This window comes from Zea mays, chromosome 8 (assembly GCF_902167145.1).
Source record: "Zea mays cultivar B73 chromosome 8, Zm-B73-REFERENCE-NAM-5.0, whole genome shotgun sequence".
Taxonomy (NCBI): domain Eukaryota; kingdom Viridiplantae; phylum Streptophyta; class Magnoliopsida; order Poales; family Poaceae; genus Zea; species Zea mays.
The window spans coordinates 120,656,217-120,672,164 of record NC_050103.1 but is presented as its reverse complement, the minus strand read 5'-3'; the positions used below and the strand labels follow the sequence as shown (position 1 = coordinate 120,672,164).

Genomic DNA, 15,948 nt, shown 5'->3' with positions numbered 1-15,948 from the left:
ACATCTTCTCCTTTGCAGGTTATCTTCTCGGTTATTCATTGGCTCCGTACGTGACAATTTTACAAAAGCCAACTTTACAGGAATTAGATCTTGTGGCATCACACAGATTGGAGGAGGTGGTTAAGGAGATTTTTACTCAGACACATGGGTGGCGGTCTAGTCTACAGATTGATAGTCATTAGTGTGTTTGGTACAAGTTTATCTGTGTTTATAGGTTGTGTGCATCTCGCTATGCAGAGGTCGGGAGTTTTTTTCAAGATGTTGTATCAACTCGATGTAATGACCTTGAAAATTAATAAAGCTTATTTTTATGGAAAAATGTGGGTATGTATGAGCAAAAAAATTGACAAATCTTGTAGAATATACTCGTCACTTTGTTTATATCAAAATTCAGAAGGAACTCTCTTTCTTATACAGCTAGCATATAGACCATGCTAACGCTACGATCACAAAGAGGGGGAGGTCGACGGCGGCGCAAAGAGAGGGCAGGGGTTGGCGGCGGCTGAGATGAAGTGAGGGCGGAGGGCGACGGAGACGCGGGGAGGGGGAGAGGGAGGCTGGGGCGACAGGGTCGCTGGGAGGGAGATGGGAAGGAATGAGAGATGATTCAAATAATATTATCTATTGTATTTGAGCGAATAAAGAAGGGGGTTATCCAGCGATATGAACTGTTGGTTTTATTGGTGTGTAAAGTCTGGGTGTAGTTTGTTTGGTGGATTTAGTGGAGGCTATGTGTGTGGGGTGATTTGGTTAGGTAAGTTTTGCAAAATTTAAACTGGTGGATTGTATATTGATATAGATAGTAGTTATAAATATAGATAAAAACAAAACAAAGATAAAATGTCTGTCAATTATAAACTCAATAAAACAAAAGCAGTACTGATATGAGACGTCTTGCCGACTTTGATCCGCACAAGTATTCCGTTGCGCGCGGCGCATTTTGCGTTACCAGGACAGGACTCCTTAGTTGCGCAAGCCAAAATTTTCGTACACTTTTCGTTGTCGCGCGATCAATCTTGCCGGGACAGGCCATGAGATAGAGACCGGTTTCAACAAACTCGCCCATGACGCGGGGGAAACAGAGGCGTGCGGATGCCGATCACCTGTTTTGTTGTGCCTAGGTCAGGCGGACTCCAAAGTTCGTCCCACGACCATCCGGCGGCCATATACCGTGCCCCTCCCGCGCACGCACTATATATACACGGCCAACCTAGCTAGACTGCACGAATAAGCAATGGCGCGCATCATGGCAGCCATCGCGATCTTGCTCGCCGCCTTCTTCGTCCTCGCTCCGGATCTGGCCACCGCAGCGGCAGCGGCAGCGGCAGCGCCGCAGAGCGCCGTCCCGGCCGTGTTCGCGTTCGGGGACTCCACGCTGGACCCGGGCAACAACAACGGCCTGGCCACGCTGGTGCGCGCCGACCACGCGCCCTACGGCCGCGGCTTCCCGGGCGGCGCGGCCACGGGCCGCTTCTCGGACGGCAAGCTCATCACCGACTACATCGTCGAGTCGCTCGGCATCAAGGACCTCCTGCCGGCGTACCGCGGCAGCGGCCTCACCGTGGCGGAGGCGTCCACGGGGGTCAGCTTCGCGTCGGGCGGGTCCGGCCTCGACGACCTGACCGCGCAGACCGCCATGGTGTCCACGTTCGGCTCGCAGATCACCGACTTCCAGGCCCTGCTCGGCAGGATCGGCATGCCCAAGGCCGCCGGGATCGCCAACAGGTCGCTCTACGTGGTCTCCGCCGGCACCAACGACGTCACCATGAACTACTTCGTCCTGCCGGTCCGGACCATCAGCTTCCCCACCGTCGACCAGTACAGTGCCTACCTCATCGGCAGGCTCCAGGGATACATCCAGGTACGTCGTTTGGATCAATCTAGCTAGCGCTGATGGTCACTTTGGTCGCTAATGATGGACAAAAAAAATAAAAAACAGAGCTTGTACAAGCTGGGAGCCCGGAACTTCATGGTGTCCGGCCTGCCGCCGGTGGGGTGCCTGCCGATCACGAAGAGCCTCCACAGTCTCGGGTCGGGAGGTTGCGTCGCCGACCAGAACGCGGCCGCGGAGCGGTACAACGCGGCGCTGCGGCAGATGCTGACCAGGCTGGAGGCCGCGTCCCCCGGCGCCGCGCTCGCGTACGTCGACGTGTACACCCCGTTGATGGACATGGTCGCGCAGCCCCAGAAATACGGTGAGCGCGCGGCAACCAGGGTTTACAATATCGAGCACCTGCTCTGCTGATTATTTTTTTTTAATTTGCTGCGCGCGCTGCAGGTTTCACCGAGACGAGCCGAGGCTGCTGCGGGAACGGTCTGCCGGCGATGGGGGCGCTCTGCACCAGCGCGCTGCCGCAGTGCCGGTCGCCGGCGCAGTTCATGTTCTTCGACTCGGTGCACCCGACGCAGGCCACCTACAAGGCTCTCGCCGACCACATCGTCCAGTCACAAAAACCTAAGACTTAGATTAGATTAGATTAGGAACGGCATTGCACATGAAGCTGGCTAGCTCGGTGCTTTTTGTAGATCCATTTATTAGCAGGCATGCAGAGATCGAGATGTTTACATAGCGAAGTTTTTAATATACAGAGAGTCGTTTATTTTGAAAGTTCCGTGTCGACGAAATAAGTGAGGGCTTTACTCGCCTTGATTTGTTACCTTACCCCTGCCGATTAATCTCGACTTGAAATAGGTGACCATACTCGTAGGTTGAAACATGGATTCGGATCACATATTAATATAAATATGATAGTATATCTGTTGATGAAGACGATAAGCTAGTACCCAACAAGATGTAACCTCCAATGCAAACGACCTGCAGTTTGCAGGCTAGAACCAACTATACAAGCAAGGTTGTTTCTATGCCATATCATAAATTTGTTTGCATGGGTTCTTTACTAAACTGAGCAGTGGATCCTAGTCATACAAAAATTGAGAAAAGAGCTATAGGTGCTGCCTTCTCTCACGTTGGTCGAATTAGGGTGCTGTTTGGTTCAAAAAATGTAACGCAAATGGTAATGGTAATGGTTTCGGCTCGATTACTGGCGGTAACAAATTTGAATAGGCTGGTATCAAATTTTAGTGTGGTATCTGATTACGGTTGGACTAAAACAAACATGATTTAACGTTATCCGTTACCCATTACGATACAAATATGTGAACCAAACGGCAGATTCTTTTCCCCCACTCCTTTCTTTTCTTCCCCAACCTCTCGTCCCAACTTCACTTTGGATCTCCATCAATGACGAGTAGTGGAGCATACTAATAGAAAAAGAGCTCAATACCATCTAATAGCACTATAAAGCCGGTTGTTGCAGCTGTAATTCATAAAGACAAAAACACTGTAGAAGTAGAAGACGATACGGATTAAAGTCAAGCCAACAAACTAATATTTCACAGCTACCAATCTTGTACTTCGATTACTGCTTTGTCATCACCATACCCAATAAATCTTTCAGGAGACTTTTACCATTGCCTAGTTTCCTTCATAAACCACTAGCCGTGTGCGTTGTAGCATCATAGGCATGCTCCATGAAAAGTGCTACCCAAGCCGTTCCTTGGTCAATTTACCAGGCTCTCAAACGCGGCGATTAGCGGTCGTCAATGGTGCCAGTGTGACCTTTGTCATTCTGGATGAGTAACAGCAACATGTAGGCAAATTTGTTTTGTATTCATCAAGAGTAGTCAACTCTAAAAAAATGACTCAATTTTAATGTCTCATCTATGGTACGCTTCCTCTAGCGATGGGTTCAATTAATCGATACACTTCAGATGATACATAGCTTTGCTTTTCCTAGTGGTTTTGTCACTGGAGTCGACCTTAGTCATAGTTTAGATCATTACTTCTATTTTTTCATTAGCTGAAACAAGCAAACTCCAATCTTTCACTAGCAATGAGAACCCATCTCATACTCGATTATTGTAGGCAAATTAAGCATGGATTATGATTTAGGATGTGATGCTTCAAGGTACAGAGCGAAAAAAAGTCAAGGAATAAGGCTACTGACCTTAAGAGGTCACTAACCTTTAGGTCATCTAGTTGTACTCAAACATTTAGATCACTAACCTTAGAGGACCCAAACAAGTTTGGGGACCTAAAAAGGATTGATATATTTTTGTAGGTTAATTATAGGCTAGAGGAATGCATAGTGTACTTAAAAGTGAGTGTTCTCAACATATCACTACTAGAGAGTTTGGAAGTATCACATTTGGTGAAAATGGCATAGACAATGTTAAGGGCTTGAAAAGATCACAATATCAAACGACATGAGTACATCAAATGTGGTACTACAAACTGGCTCAATTGTGCTTTCACCTCTGCCTATTGTGCTCTCTAGCCAAAGAGATGGGGGAGCATTGCCCTGACCTAAGACCGTCTCCATAAGTTTACCTATAGTTTATCTAAAAATATTGTTTTTGCACTGTTTTGCAATATTGATTGTAGTGTTCGCAGAGTGAAGTTTAAATATGGGTATAGAGATGGGTAAACTGCTGGAGATAGTCTAAGAACATCTTTTATATGGACCTAATCCGGACAAAGATCCAGCCAACAGAACTGTGTTTGGTGGGAGGAAGCGGCTATCAGAGTCCCAAAGCAACAACAATCTATACTACTCTATTAAGAACCTAATGTGGGTGTTTTGTGCTATTAAGGCTTCATCCTCCGCGCTGACACTCTGAACCCGCCCCACGCGCCCGCCTCGGCGCCGTGTAGTGTGCTCTCTAAGCTACTGCCATAGCGTCTACCTAGCATCCGACCCCTCCCGCGCAACTACCACACCGCGCAAAAAATAGTGCAGAGCGAGCACTCAAACCCACGGCCCCTGCTCTAAAAAATTGAGACTAACTAACAGACCACACATACCTTAGTGTTTAGATATTTATATGATATATAATAACCGCAACGAAGCACGGGCAACTAGCTATGATACATTAACACTCTAACGGAGTGGTGATATACGATGTGAAACATTTGGTGGGAAAGAAACATTAGTTTTTTTTTCCAAAACACTGTCATGGAAGCAAAATAAGTGACCTTCAAACAAAGAAATTAATCTTCCCACTAGAGTCTAGCAACATTACGTAGACCCTCATAACTCCCCACCCACACGCGAGAGCGTTCCTTCTCTGTACCATGGTTTGGTGTGCCCTTTTAGAGCTGATTTGGTGACCAGGGATCACGGGGATTAGAGGAGATTGAGGAGGAAATTAGTTCATTTCCCCATAATCCCTTCAATCCCCCGTGATCCCATTGTCACCAAATCAGCCCTTAAGCATTGTAGGCCCTTCGGGCTTTCTGTACATAGACCGATTTTCTTTCCTAATTTTTTTTAATCGAGAGACTTTTTTCGTCAAGGTTTTTGCATCATAGACCTCAAGAAAACTGACAGTATGCGTTTTTCGCACATGAAAAGATCTAACGACCTCTTGATGCCAATGATTGTATCTTTAACATCCTGCTCGCTTAATCTTCCCCATGGGACAATGCTAACATTGTTTGTTTACATCGAGATCAATGCCAAACAGTACACCTCCCATAAACTAACAGGCCATCACAATATCTTTACCGTTCCAATGTCATTAGAGTTCGTAGTACTTCGGCCACCGTCACATGTCAGGTGATCCGTTGATCCATTATACAAGCTGGAAAGTTGTGTTTACAGACAAGCTGCAGCCTCGATAGATCAATACCAAATAGTTACTATCTACTAATACCTTAAAAGCAACATAATAAATTGTGGCATTCTGAGCTCTGATTTCCGGGGTCATCATCAAGTCAGGGTTTTCCCCGGATTCCTCCCAAATGGAGACCCAGGCAATCTGCTGCCAACAAGGTCCCGCAACTCGAACTCGCTAGGGAACCTCTGCTCAGCAAGTTTTGAGAATACCTGAAAAGTAGAAGTGGTTTCAGTAAAATAATGAAGGGAATTGCAGACGTTTAAAAATCCTGCTGTCACCTAGGAAGGCAAAAGGATGATGCCATGTAAGAAAAGGTGAAACAAACGGCTGTAACTTCACAATAGAATTTGAGACATAAGTAAAACTTGAGATAGAACTAACTCATCCCTATTTCAAAACAGAGGGCACTCCTGATATATAAAGCATTTTGCATCAAATCAACACAAAAGAAAAAAGATAAGGTTGCATCTAACATAGGAAGCATACCAAATCTCCATTGCAGTAAACTTCAAAGGCACCAGAGCTTTGTAGAAAGGACTGAGCAAAGTTGCCAAATAGCCAGATTGTTGCCATGGTTCCGAATCTATTGGCACGAAGCGAGTAGTACCATGGAGGAGCAACCATTCCAATTCTGGGGAAAATCTGGTCACCAGCCATTATTGTTGCAACGGCTCCAACTTGAACAATTGGGATAACTTTGCTGAGTACACGCTTGGGGAATGGAGGAGGATAATTATGCAAGATAACATGAATGCCAGGAAATGAGGTTTCCAGCATGCGCTTCATGGTCACTGCAGTTCCCCTACAATGTAAAAAAAAGTTTTAAGAATAACATATACACCCTCTATCCTAAAATAAATATATTTCTAAAAAAATCAGACATATCAAAAATGCAAGACGTATGTACCCTCATCTCCTCTCCTTTCCTGGAGGATATCCTAGATTTGGCAATTATCAATTACATGCACTCATGATTAGCTTCCACATTAAGAAGCAGCATCCCATGTTTTGTTAGACAAATTTTAAACCTCAAAAAGTTGTTTATTTTAGGATGGAGCATGTAGATGTAAAGCATGGGACCATGGGTTTTGAACTTCTATGCATGAAAAGATGCACTTTCCTTTAACATGGTTCCTTCACGGCTTCACCCCTTATTTAAGTTTCACTCCTAAAAAAGTTTTTCTTGGCTCGTGACATTTTTGCAGGTTAGATATCGGAGTGAGCAACAATACACGGACTGAGTAAAGCAGCATAATGATGCAGCAGAGCAAGGCTAGTTCCGTTGTGGGAAAAATCAAGTGGCATCAGTAGCTATGCCGTGAATTAAATTAGGTAGACATTTTTCCTCCAATGAGAAAAATAGCACTTTTGTGATACAGTTGAAAATTGAACACAAGTGTCCAGGAAACAACCCCTATTTCACCTCCGCGTACCACCCTAAAACATTACTCCTGTCTGTAAGGCCACCCCACAAACTTTCCATGTCAGTCATTTCTTTACCCAACCTTCTGGCCCATAAATTTGAAGCCAAGTACTCCCTCAAGTGCTAGCTAAGATCGCAAGTTTTTTAATCCATTTTCAATCCAGTTGAATTTCCTAAAATGCTTCACTAGGGTGGCACTGTCTTTCTATGCCATTCCAGGTCCATAGCAAGATAGAAGACATCATAACAGTCCCTTGCATTACAATTGATGTTTACGGATGAAAATGCAAGACATGCGCATCAAGTCAGCTTTTAGAGGGAGTACCATTTTAGAATGTCTCACTGCTTTCTGTGGTTACCAGACTTCTAAAGCACTGAAATTGGGGAGCACTTGTCTAATTACTAACTCTGCTGCCCTAAACGACACCATAAAAGCATGGACATGCGTCAAAAATCTAGTTTGTAAAATTATCAAGCCTGGCAGAATTACTGCAGTCAACTCAAATTGATCTCTAATTCTCCATGCCTTCGAAATTCTGTATTGGCTTGGGAATAACAATAAACAATAAAGCAAATCATATAAGATACGTTGGACTGTTGAAGAATTTTCGCCCATGCTTTTGGGGTAACATGATAACAAGGTTTGCATAAAAGATGCATTTCACTAGATTTAAAGATAACACAGCAAATTAAGAATCAGCTAAACTCAAGCTATGAGTAAAAAGGCCTCTAGCCGAGTTGGTCACGTGGTCTGAGACTCTGAGTAGCACTTAGGTCCTAGGTTCGGCTTCCCGTGGGAGCGAATTTTCAGGTTGTGGTTAAAAAAAATCCTCTCGTTTGTCCCACGCCAAAGCACAAGCCTAAAGCCCGGTCCCGGTCGCGGTCGTTCTCACATGGGCTACGGTGCCTAGGGCTAGGCAGAAAACCCGATACCTGAAACTCGAACCCAAATAGCCCGAACCCGATATGCCCGAGCTTAAACTACCCGAATAATAATTATGGTAGCAATCTCCGGTACCCGAAATTATTAAAACAATTTCGGGTTGTACACAACAGTACCTGAATTACCTAAAAAACCCGAACAATCCATGGCCACATACTTGGCAAGAACGAGTGAACGACAAAGGCATATGGGTCAGATACCGTCATCACGGGAGTGGGTGAGCTGTGAGCAACAAAAGCGAGAGTGGGAGCACCTTGCGATTGTCTTTGGAGGAGGAAAGCTTTCATGGTGAGCATCTGAAGGGATGCCTGGGTGGTGCTCGTGCTGATGTGCTCCCAAGAGAAGGGCGGAGAGGAGGCATGCAGTAGAGGGACTTCTTGCGGTGTTGGTCGTGCCATCACGTCGCCCCTTGTGTCTAGCTCACGGTTTGCCGTGCCACCGTCGCCCCCCCCTCTCGCCGACGCAGAAGTGTGCCGACGCCGCTCCGGCAGTTCCTCACCAGCTCCACTCCGGCAGTCCCAACCAACCTTCATATGGATCCAACAGGCTGGCCTTCAAATCGACAGTGCAAAGCCACCAAGGACGTCGGCTTGAGGACGGGAGGGGAGAGCATGAGAGGCGCGGGGCAGCTGGGGGGCACGGCCGCACAGGGTGTGAGTGTTGGCCACAGACTGGTTGTCGTTGATATCGGATTGTTCAGTTTTATCTGAACCCGAACCCAACAATTAGGGTACCCAAAATTTCGGGTAGAGGCTAATATCGGGTCGAGTTCGGGTTCGACTGCTAGATACCCGAATTTTCAAAAACTCGAACAACCCGACCCAAATTTTCGAGTATACCCGAACGCCCAGCCCTAACGGTGTTGCTGAGTCTGGGTGGGACAGGGTTCAGGGGTTTTCTCGACCTGTGTGAGGCCTTCTTAGGGCTCGTTTGGTAGAGCTCCGCTTCTTGATTCTCTAGCTCCGAGAGCTGATTCTTTAATAAAGTGATTCCAAATGATTCTCTAGTAGAAGTGAATCTATCTGACGAAAACTGTTTGGCAAATAGTGTGTGAAGTGATTCCTGAGGGGTTGGAGAGTGGGGAGCAGATTGGAAGCGACGGGAAGCAGGTTTTTTTGGCTCCCGCTCTCTAGTACAAAACGGTGACTAGATTCACTCCACTCCCACCATGGAGCAGTTTACTTTTTTGCCGTTTGGCTACGTGAGAGTGATTCTCGCTGGGAGTGGAGTTGTGGGAGCTCTGCCAAACGCCACCTTAATATAATACTGTGGAGGAGGTCTTACCCCCGCACGTCGAGTTTTAAACTCAAACTATGAGGCCTACAATCCAGTACACAAAAGTATTTTAATGTATCATCTATGTTGGAACCGGACCGCCGACCGCCTGCACACGCGACACACCCACACACACACCCACGCCGTCGGGCCGCGACACACGCACTCGAACGCACAACATCGAGTTTTAGGTTTGTTGGGCCAACACTCCCCCCCCCCCCCAAAAAAAAAAAGCTAGCACATTCGGGGATTGCACCCTTAACCATATAAACCATGTTTGCCCACCTACACCACACAATGTGGGACTGTTCCCAACAATCTCCCCCTCACACATTGTGAGCAGAGAGTTGTCTAAGAATGCACTAGACCGACCTAAGCCCCGATACCAATTGTTGGAACCGAACCGTCGACACACGGCGTGCCCGCTGGATCGCTTGCACACGCGACTCACCCGCGAACACGCGCCCAAACACACAGCAGCAGGTTTTAGGTCTGTGGGGCAACACCCCCCCCCAAAAAAAAAAAACTAGCCCATTAGGGGGTTGCACCCTTAAACATATAAACCATGCTTGCCCACCTATAACATACAATGTGGGACTATTCCCAACAATTTATTCATCCCATACAAAAGGAATCATGCAGGTCAACTTACTGTCATCCAACAACTGGCCTCCAATACTTAGGATACTACGGGTGCAAGTTTGCTGACTTCAGAAAGCATCGACTAGAAAGGGTGCCATCATTGATGGTTTTAACTCAATGTTAATCCAAAAACAAAAATAGAATAGAGTAAGAGGTTATTTGGAAGCTCAATTTGGAGCTAAAACTCTTGTAAAATACATACCCATAAAATTTTACACCCAAACTTGTAAAAAGGTGTTTAGATGGAATGTAATCCAGAAGAAACTACTAACAGTTTAGACAAAAACACACAAATTTCTCCATGTTGCCACAATCCTCTTGATGCCAAGGCTATCACAGCCAACACAAGGATGCACTGTGAGAAAAGGAAGGACATGAGAAATTTTGGCCAACATGGAGCTGGAGAATTGGAGATGTTGGACTAGGCGACCTGAGCAACCAGCGCTGAAAGAAACATGGTGCCAAGATATTAAGTTGCTTGCCTTGACATCGATGGGACTGTATATTTATACAGGCAGTAAGTACCTATTACAAGAAGAATCCTACTCGGTTACATCCCAACTAACTCTGACTCTAAATGAATTGAATGCATGCAACCTTGTTCTGTTTTTATCTCTAACCTCTAATCTGAGTCAGTTTCTAATCTAGCCCAAGAAGATCCTAGACAACTAAGGTCGTAGCTTATGTATAGAATATTCTAACATCCTCCGTCAACCATAACTTGAACAAGTTAAGATTGTCCCCGAATGAAGCCAACTTATGCATAGTCAGTGCCTTAGTAAGGCCATCTGCAACTTGGTCCTTTGTAAATATAATTCTAACCTCCAAAAGTCCTTTAGCTACTCTCTCTCACAAAATGAAAACCAATCTCCACACATTTCATACGGCCATAAAACCTTGGATTTGTTGTAAGATAGGTAGCTCTAATATTATCACATCAGATCCTTACAGCAGAAAACATGGAACCTTTAGTTCCTGTAAAAGTTAGTAGATCCGCATCAACTCTATCATGCATTAGCTATGGCTTTATATTCAACTTCAGTGCTTGACCCGAAAATTGCGGGTTGCTTGCTAGCACTCCAAGATATCATATTTCTACCAAAATATACTGCAAAAAACTCTTATTGAGCATTTATCATATATGCCACCTGTTCAATTTGCATCAGAGAAAACACTCACAAGCGTGGAGAGAGATTTCACAATTTTGAGATCATGTCCAAGAGTGAACCTGACATATATGAGAATCCTCTTCACTGCAGTCCAATGATAAGTAGTGGGTGCATGCAAAAATTGACGCCATAGTTGTTAAGGCGGCAAGGTGAGGTAAGGCGACCGACCCCGTTTTTACCTTTTAAGCGATAAGGTGTAAGGCGAGGCGACGCCTTAGTAACTGTTAGCTATATCTGTGTACATGGGCCTAGCCCACAGCCCACTAGGGGTCCATATCTGTTAGGGTTAGGGTTTGCACTGTACCGTTGACTGTTCATTCAATCCAACATGGTACCAGAGCTCTAGGTCCTCCAGCCGCCGCCGCCTCTCCATGGCCGGCCGGCCGCCGCCCCCTCCCTTCTCCGGCGACCCTTTCCCTCCCCTTCCCCTTCCTCTCTCCTACAGGGCGGCCCTCGCCGCGCCCCTGGCGGGCATGTCCCCCGCGGCCGGCGCGCCGCCGGGCTTCCCAGCCCCCGCGGCTAACTGAGACTAGATTCTTTTGTGGCACGAGGAACGTGTAAGACATTGTTGAGATACAAGGTTTTAACAGGGGTATCAATAGCATGACCAATATTGGCAATGTTTATACTTGTCCCACTGGTTGGGAGGATCTGGTATGTCCCCTTGTACTTGTTCTGGACCTTTAGCATGTCTAGGTCAGAAGTATTGTGACCTGTTACTGCGGTTTTGGTGTACCAATTGGTGTCGACACCATAGCCACCATGGGCGGTCATAGCTGCAGTCTTGGTGTCAAAGCTGTAGCTCTCATCGTAGCGGTACTAGTAATCAAAGGGAATATGCCCTACCTTACCACAGAGGATACTAGTAATCAAAGGCAATATGCCCTACCTTGTCACAGACAACAGAGTGACAGACTTGACAAATCTTGTCAGTGCGCTGAGCTTGTGGACGTCTAGAACTCCAGATGATGAACCTTGGTAGCCACCACGGCCACTAGAAGGACCACGACACCCTCTACCTCGAACACGGTCGTGGTCGTGGTTGCTGTTTCCGTGCCTCGACCAATAGCATTAGCAAAGGCTTGATGACCACCATGAAGTAGATCCATCCTGGCGTCGAAACTGAGAAGCTGGGAGGTGGCTTCAGCTACGGTGACCAGCCCAACACGAGCTACCAGAGCAAAGACCACCGAATTGCACTCTTCATAGTCCCACTATAATATACGAGACGAGTTCTTCATCATCAACAATCTTCTTTGCAGATGCCAACTCAAATGCAAGAGATTTTATCTTGGCAATATATCCAGCCATTCGCATATTACCTTTTCTTATAGTTGCCAGGGCAATCTGTGTGTTCATGGTTCGGGCTCTTGACTGCGATGCAGGTCTTCTGCAATTCTGACCACACCTCATAGAGTGTTTCATAGATGGCAACCTGATCCATGACTTCTTGAATCATGGATGTCATGAGGAAGCCAAGGACCTGCTACTGGAGCGCAACCAATCAGATGTACTCTGGGTTGATGTTGTAGATCATCTTGCCATCCTGCTTGACGATCTTCTCGTTAGGCGCTAGTGCACTACAGTCATGCCATCCAGGTAGCCTTGTAGCTGTGCACCTATAAGGATGGGTAAAACTTGAGCTTTCCAAAGTGTGAAGTTGGTCTTGTTGAACTTTAAAGCAACGCTTTGCCCTAGGAGAGGTGTCAGTACTGCAGAGCTAGATAACGCAATGAGATCTTGTCGCTGGTGAGACTGATGTCAACTTTCTCTCGACCAGGACATCAGCTAATAGATGGAGGTGGTGGCTCCGATTACCATGAAAGAAACACATCACCAGGATATTAAGTTGCTTGCCTTGGCCTCTAGGATCGACGGGGCTGCATATTTATACAGGAAGGAACCGCCTATTACAAGAGGAATCCTACTCGGTTACAGCATCCCAACTGATCTCTGTGTGGTCCTTTATAAATATGTTAACTCTTCACTTACGTTTTCTTCCGTTATATCCATTTTGATGTTCTAATGTGAAAACTCCGGCTATAATATGAATGTTCTGACTCTAAGCTGAACTACCATATTGATAGGAGGCATCAATGTTTCCTGGGAATTCCATATGTACCTAAACTGACATCAATTTCACATAATTGTTCCTAATGTCATTTGCTTTTACTGTCTGTTTAATTCACTAGCTGCTATAAGGCCGGGACACATGTTAGTACCTCTCGGCAATACAACATCAAATTACAAGCAGAATGGATACAAGATATTCCTAGTGCACAAGGAATTACAGGTGTAACAAATTTCAGCTGTAAAAAGATTGCTAAGTTGCCAAACAGGCCCTAAATATTTTTCATTCACTTGAATCATCTTCTTCCAGTCCTTCTTGTTCTTTTTTAAGGTCTTCATCACAGTCAACACAGCCATGAAGAACAAGTGACTGATACCTATTCCCTTCCCAGTTCCCGCTATAATTTGAATGTACATGTAAGAAACTGACTTGGTGTTAAGTTACCAACTGTTGTGTGTGATAAAATACCACAAACCCACAATAGCAAGTTAGTAACTAGCCATGAACACACGACAGTCATAAATTCATCATTCACTGGTGGTAGCAGTGTGTGACAACTGACAAATAACCAACCTTATGCAATTCAAATCATGCCGCGAGTGGAGGCAAAACTAGGCCCCCTCCTCCCCAGCCTGGCAGCCCCACCCCCACCCCTCCCTGTGCCAAAACAAAGAAATCAAGCACCATGTAGACTCATGGCTTGAAGCCCACTGAAAACTATACTCAACAATGAAACCAAGTGGCACGATCGACTGCAAGCCTGCAACCAGCAAGAAGAAAACCTAGTAACCCACCACCAAGAGTCCATGCTAACAATTATCACCAATGTTTACAAGTTGTATAGTCGAACCTAGTTGCCATGGGATTGACTAGGCGACTAAACATGATTATCGTCGACCAGACCGATTAGTGGAGCCTAGTTGGTCCTATTCATCCTATATATTTAAGGACATATTATAAAATATACCTATATATACTATATAGTAGTATACACAATAAAGCAAGTGTCAAGACTACATTAGTGGCTAGTTTATTTCTGCACTGTTCCACATCTGCACATATACACAACAGCAATACAGCACCTTGGGATAGAGTACTAGCAAGCAGGTAGAGTAGCAGACAGGCAGTACAGCAAGCAACCCAACTAGCAGAAGGGCAGCAGCACAGCAAGCAAGGGAGCGGCGCTAGCTGCACAGTGAGGGAAGAAGATGGGGGAGGGAAAGGGCACACTCACAGTTGGCGGAGTCATCATGAAGAGGGGCGGTGGCTTCACCACAGGAACGGCATTGGACAAAGAATAGCGCACAGGAGACGAAAAATGGCGCGCAGAAGAGGAGGAAAGGCGAGCGGAAAATGAAGAATAGTGCCTAGGGGATGAATTACAGTGGCTGCGAGAAGAAAATCAGTACTGCCTAAGGGTTGTAATGGATCTTGGATCGCGATCCAAATGTTTCTTCACAATTTGTTTGAGCCCTTAATGATTTTTAGTTCAAAATTGAATAGAAATAGAGCCTCATACTAATCCAATCTAATCCTTAAATTTGATAGTGCAAAGTTTAGAGCCCATTACCACCCCTAGTTCTGCCTCTGTTCTATGTACTTTTTGTGGAGTCTGAACACGCTTATGCTAACCTAATAGGACAGGAAATCACAGATCCAGCTCGGTTGTCACCCTCCTAGTCAGATGACTAATCACTGTTAGACAACAACTAGGTTTCTAGTCGAGCTAGTCGCCTCGGCAACCCTGGTCGACCTCGAGAGACCGACTAGGCCGATTGATCGTGATTAATCAGACGACTTGTAAACACTGATTCTCACTGCTAAGTGGCCAAGCCCATCATGTAACAAACAAGTAAACAACAAGGTACTTGTACTCGCGGAGCCGCATCCACTAGAGATGCTTTTTTCTATGGTTGTCAACCTCCCGGTAATGGATCACCGACACCGAGTACGGTTATTTGCAGAAAGCAGACAAAGTCACAACGCTCATACATAACAAATAACCAAAGGAATTAAGCAAACAACCAACAGTACGCGCAACCCCAAGACACAGTGGACGAGCAGGCTCACTTGTACGAGCAGGAGGCACAGAATTGCAGCTCCACTGTGCTGCCGAATCCAGCCTCATCCACACGTGGCTCCTGCAATTGCATCGAAGCAACACATCAGTTCGCCGTCCAGATCGGATACCGGGTCGCGATTCGAATTCCGGGCAGGTAAGGTTCATGACCTACCTGTATGATTGCCGTGGAGGGGTCGGGGTGCTGGTGGTGGTGCGGCGGGTGCGGGTGGGGATGATGCGGCGGGTGCGGATGGGGATGAGGCGAGTGGGGATGATGCGGCGGATGCGGATGTTGGTGGTGAGGAGGGTGGTGATGGGGGTGGCGGAGGTGGGGAGGCGGCGGCGCGAAGATGTGAGTGAGGTCGGAGAAGAAGAGCAAGGCCGGGAGTCCGACGAGGAGCAACTGCGCGCGATCCATCGTGCGTCGCGGCGGGAGGCGGCTTGGCTCTCCCTCTCTTTCGGCGCTGGAACGAAGAAGGCAGAGTCAGTATCGCAGATTCGCAGGGAGGAAACCTCCTCTGTGTAACTGTGTGTACACTGCAAGGTGGACCGAATCAGGGTATGTGAGTCCCATTCATCAGTGGGAGTACCAACCGCCGGTCGTCGGGCATCTTGGGTGCCCTGTACCGATCTGGTGCAGGGTAGTGATGGCAGGGTCCTCGAACCTGATTGGTTTTTACCTTG

General features: G+C 46.4%; 2 protein-coding genes across 2 annotated transcripts; one reads left to right on the top strand and one right to left on the bottom strand.

The window, feature by feature from the left end:
- The first annotated feature begins 1,200 nt into the window (after nt 1-1,200).
- On the top strand, nt 1,201-2,605 carry LOC100284537 (uncharacterized). The gene is made up of 3 exons (NM_001372002.1): nt 1,201-1,861; nt 1,940-2,195; nt 2,279-2,605. Exons 1-3 carry the CDS (start codon nt 1,235-1,237, stop codon nt 2,464-2,466), a joined length of 1,071 nt encoding a protein of 356 aa, NP_001358931.1. The 5' UTR covers nt 1,201-1,234; the 3' UTR covers nt 2,467-2,605.
- A 2,842-nt stretch (nt 2,606-5,447) lies between these two features.
- On the bottom strand, nt 5,448-15,796 carry LOC100191150 (uncharacterized). The gene is made up of 4 exons (NM_001136586.2): nt 15,437-15,796; nt 15,273-15,343; nt 6,166-6,481; nt 5,448-5,888 (listed from the first exon to the last, which is right to left on the bottom strand). Exons 1-4 carry the CDS (start codon nt 15,680-15,682, stop codon nt 5,772-5,774), a joined length of 750 nt encoding a protein of 249 aa, NP_001130058.1. The 5' UTR covers nt 15,683-15,796; the 3' UTR covers nt 5,448-5,771.
- Between the last annotated feature and the right edge of the window lie 152 nt (nt 15,797-15,948).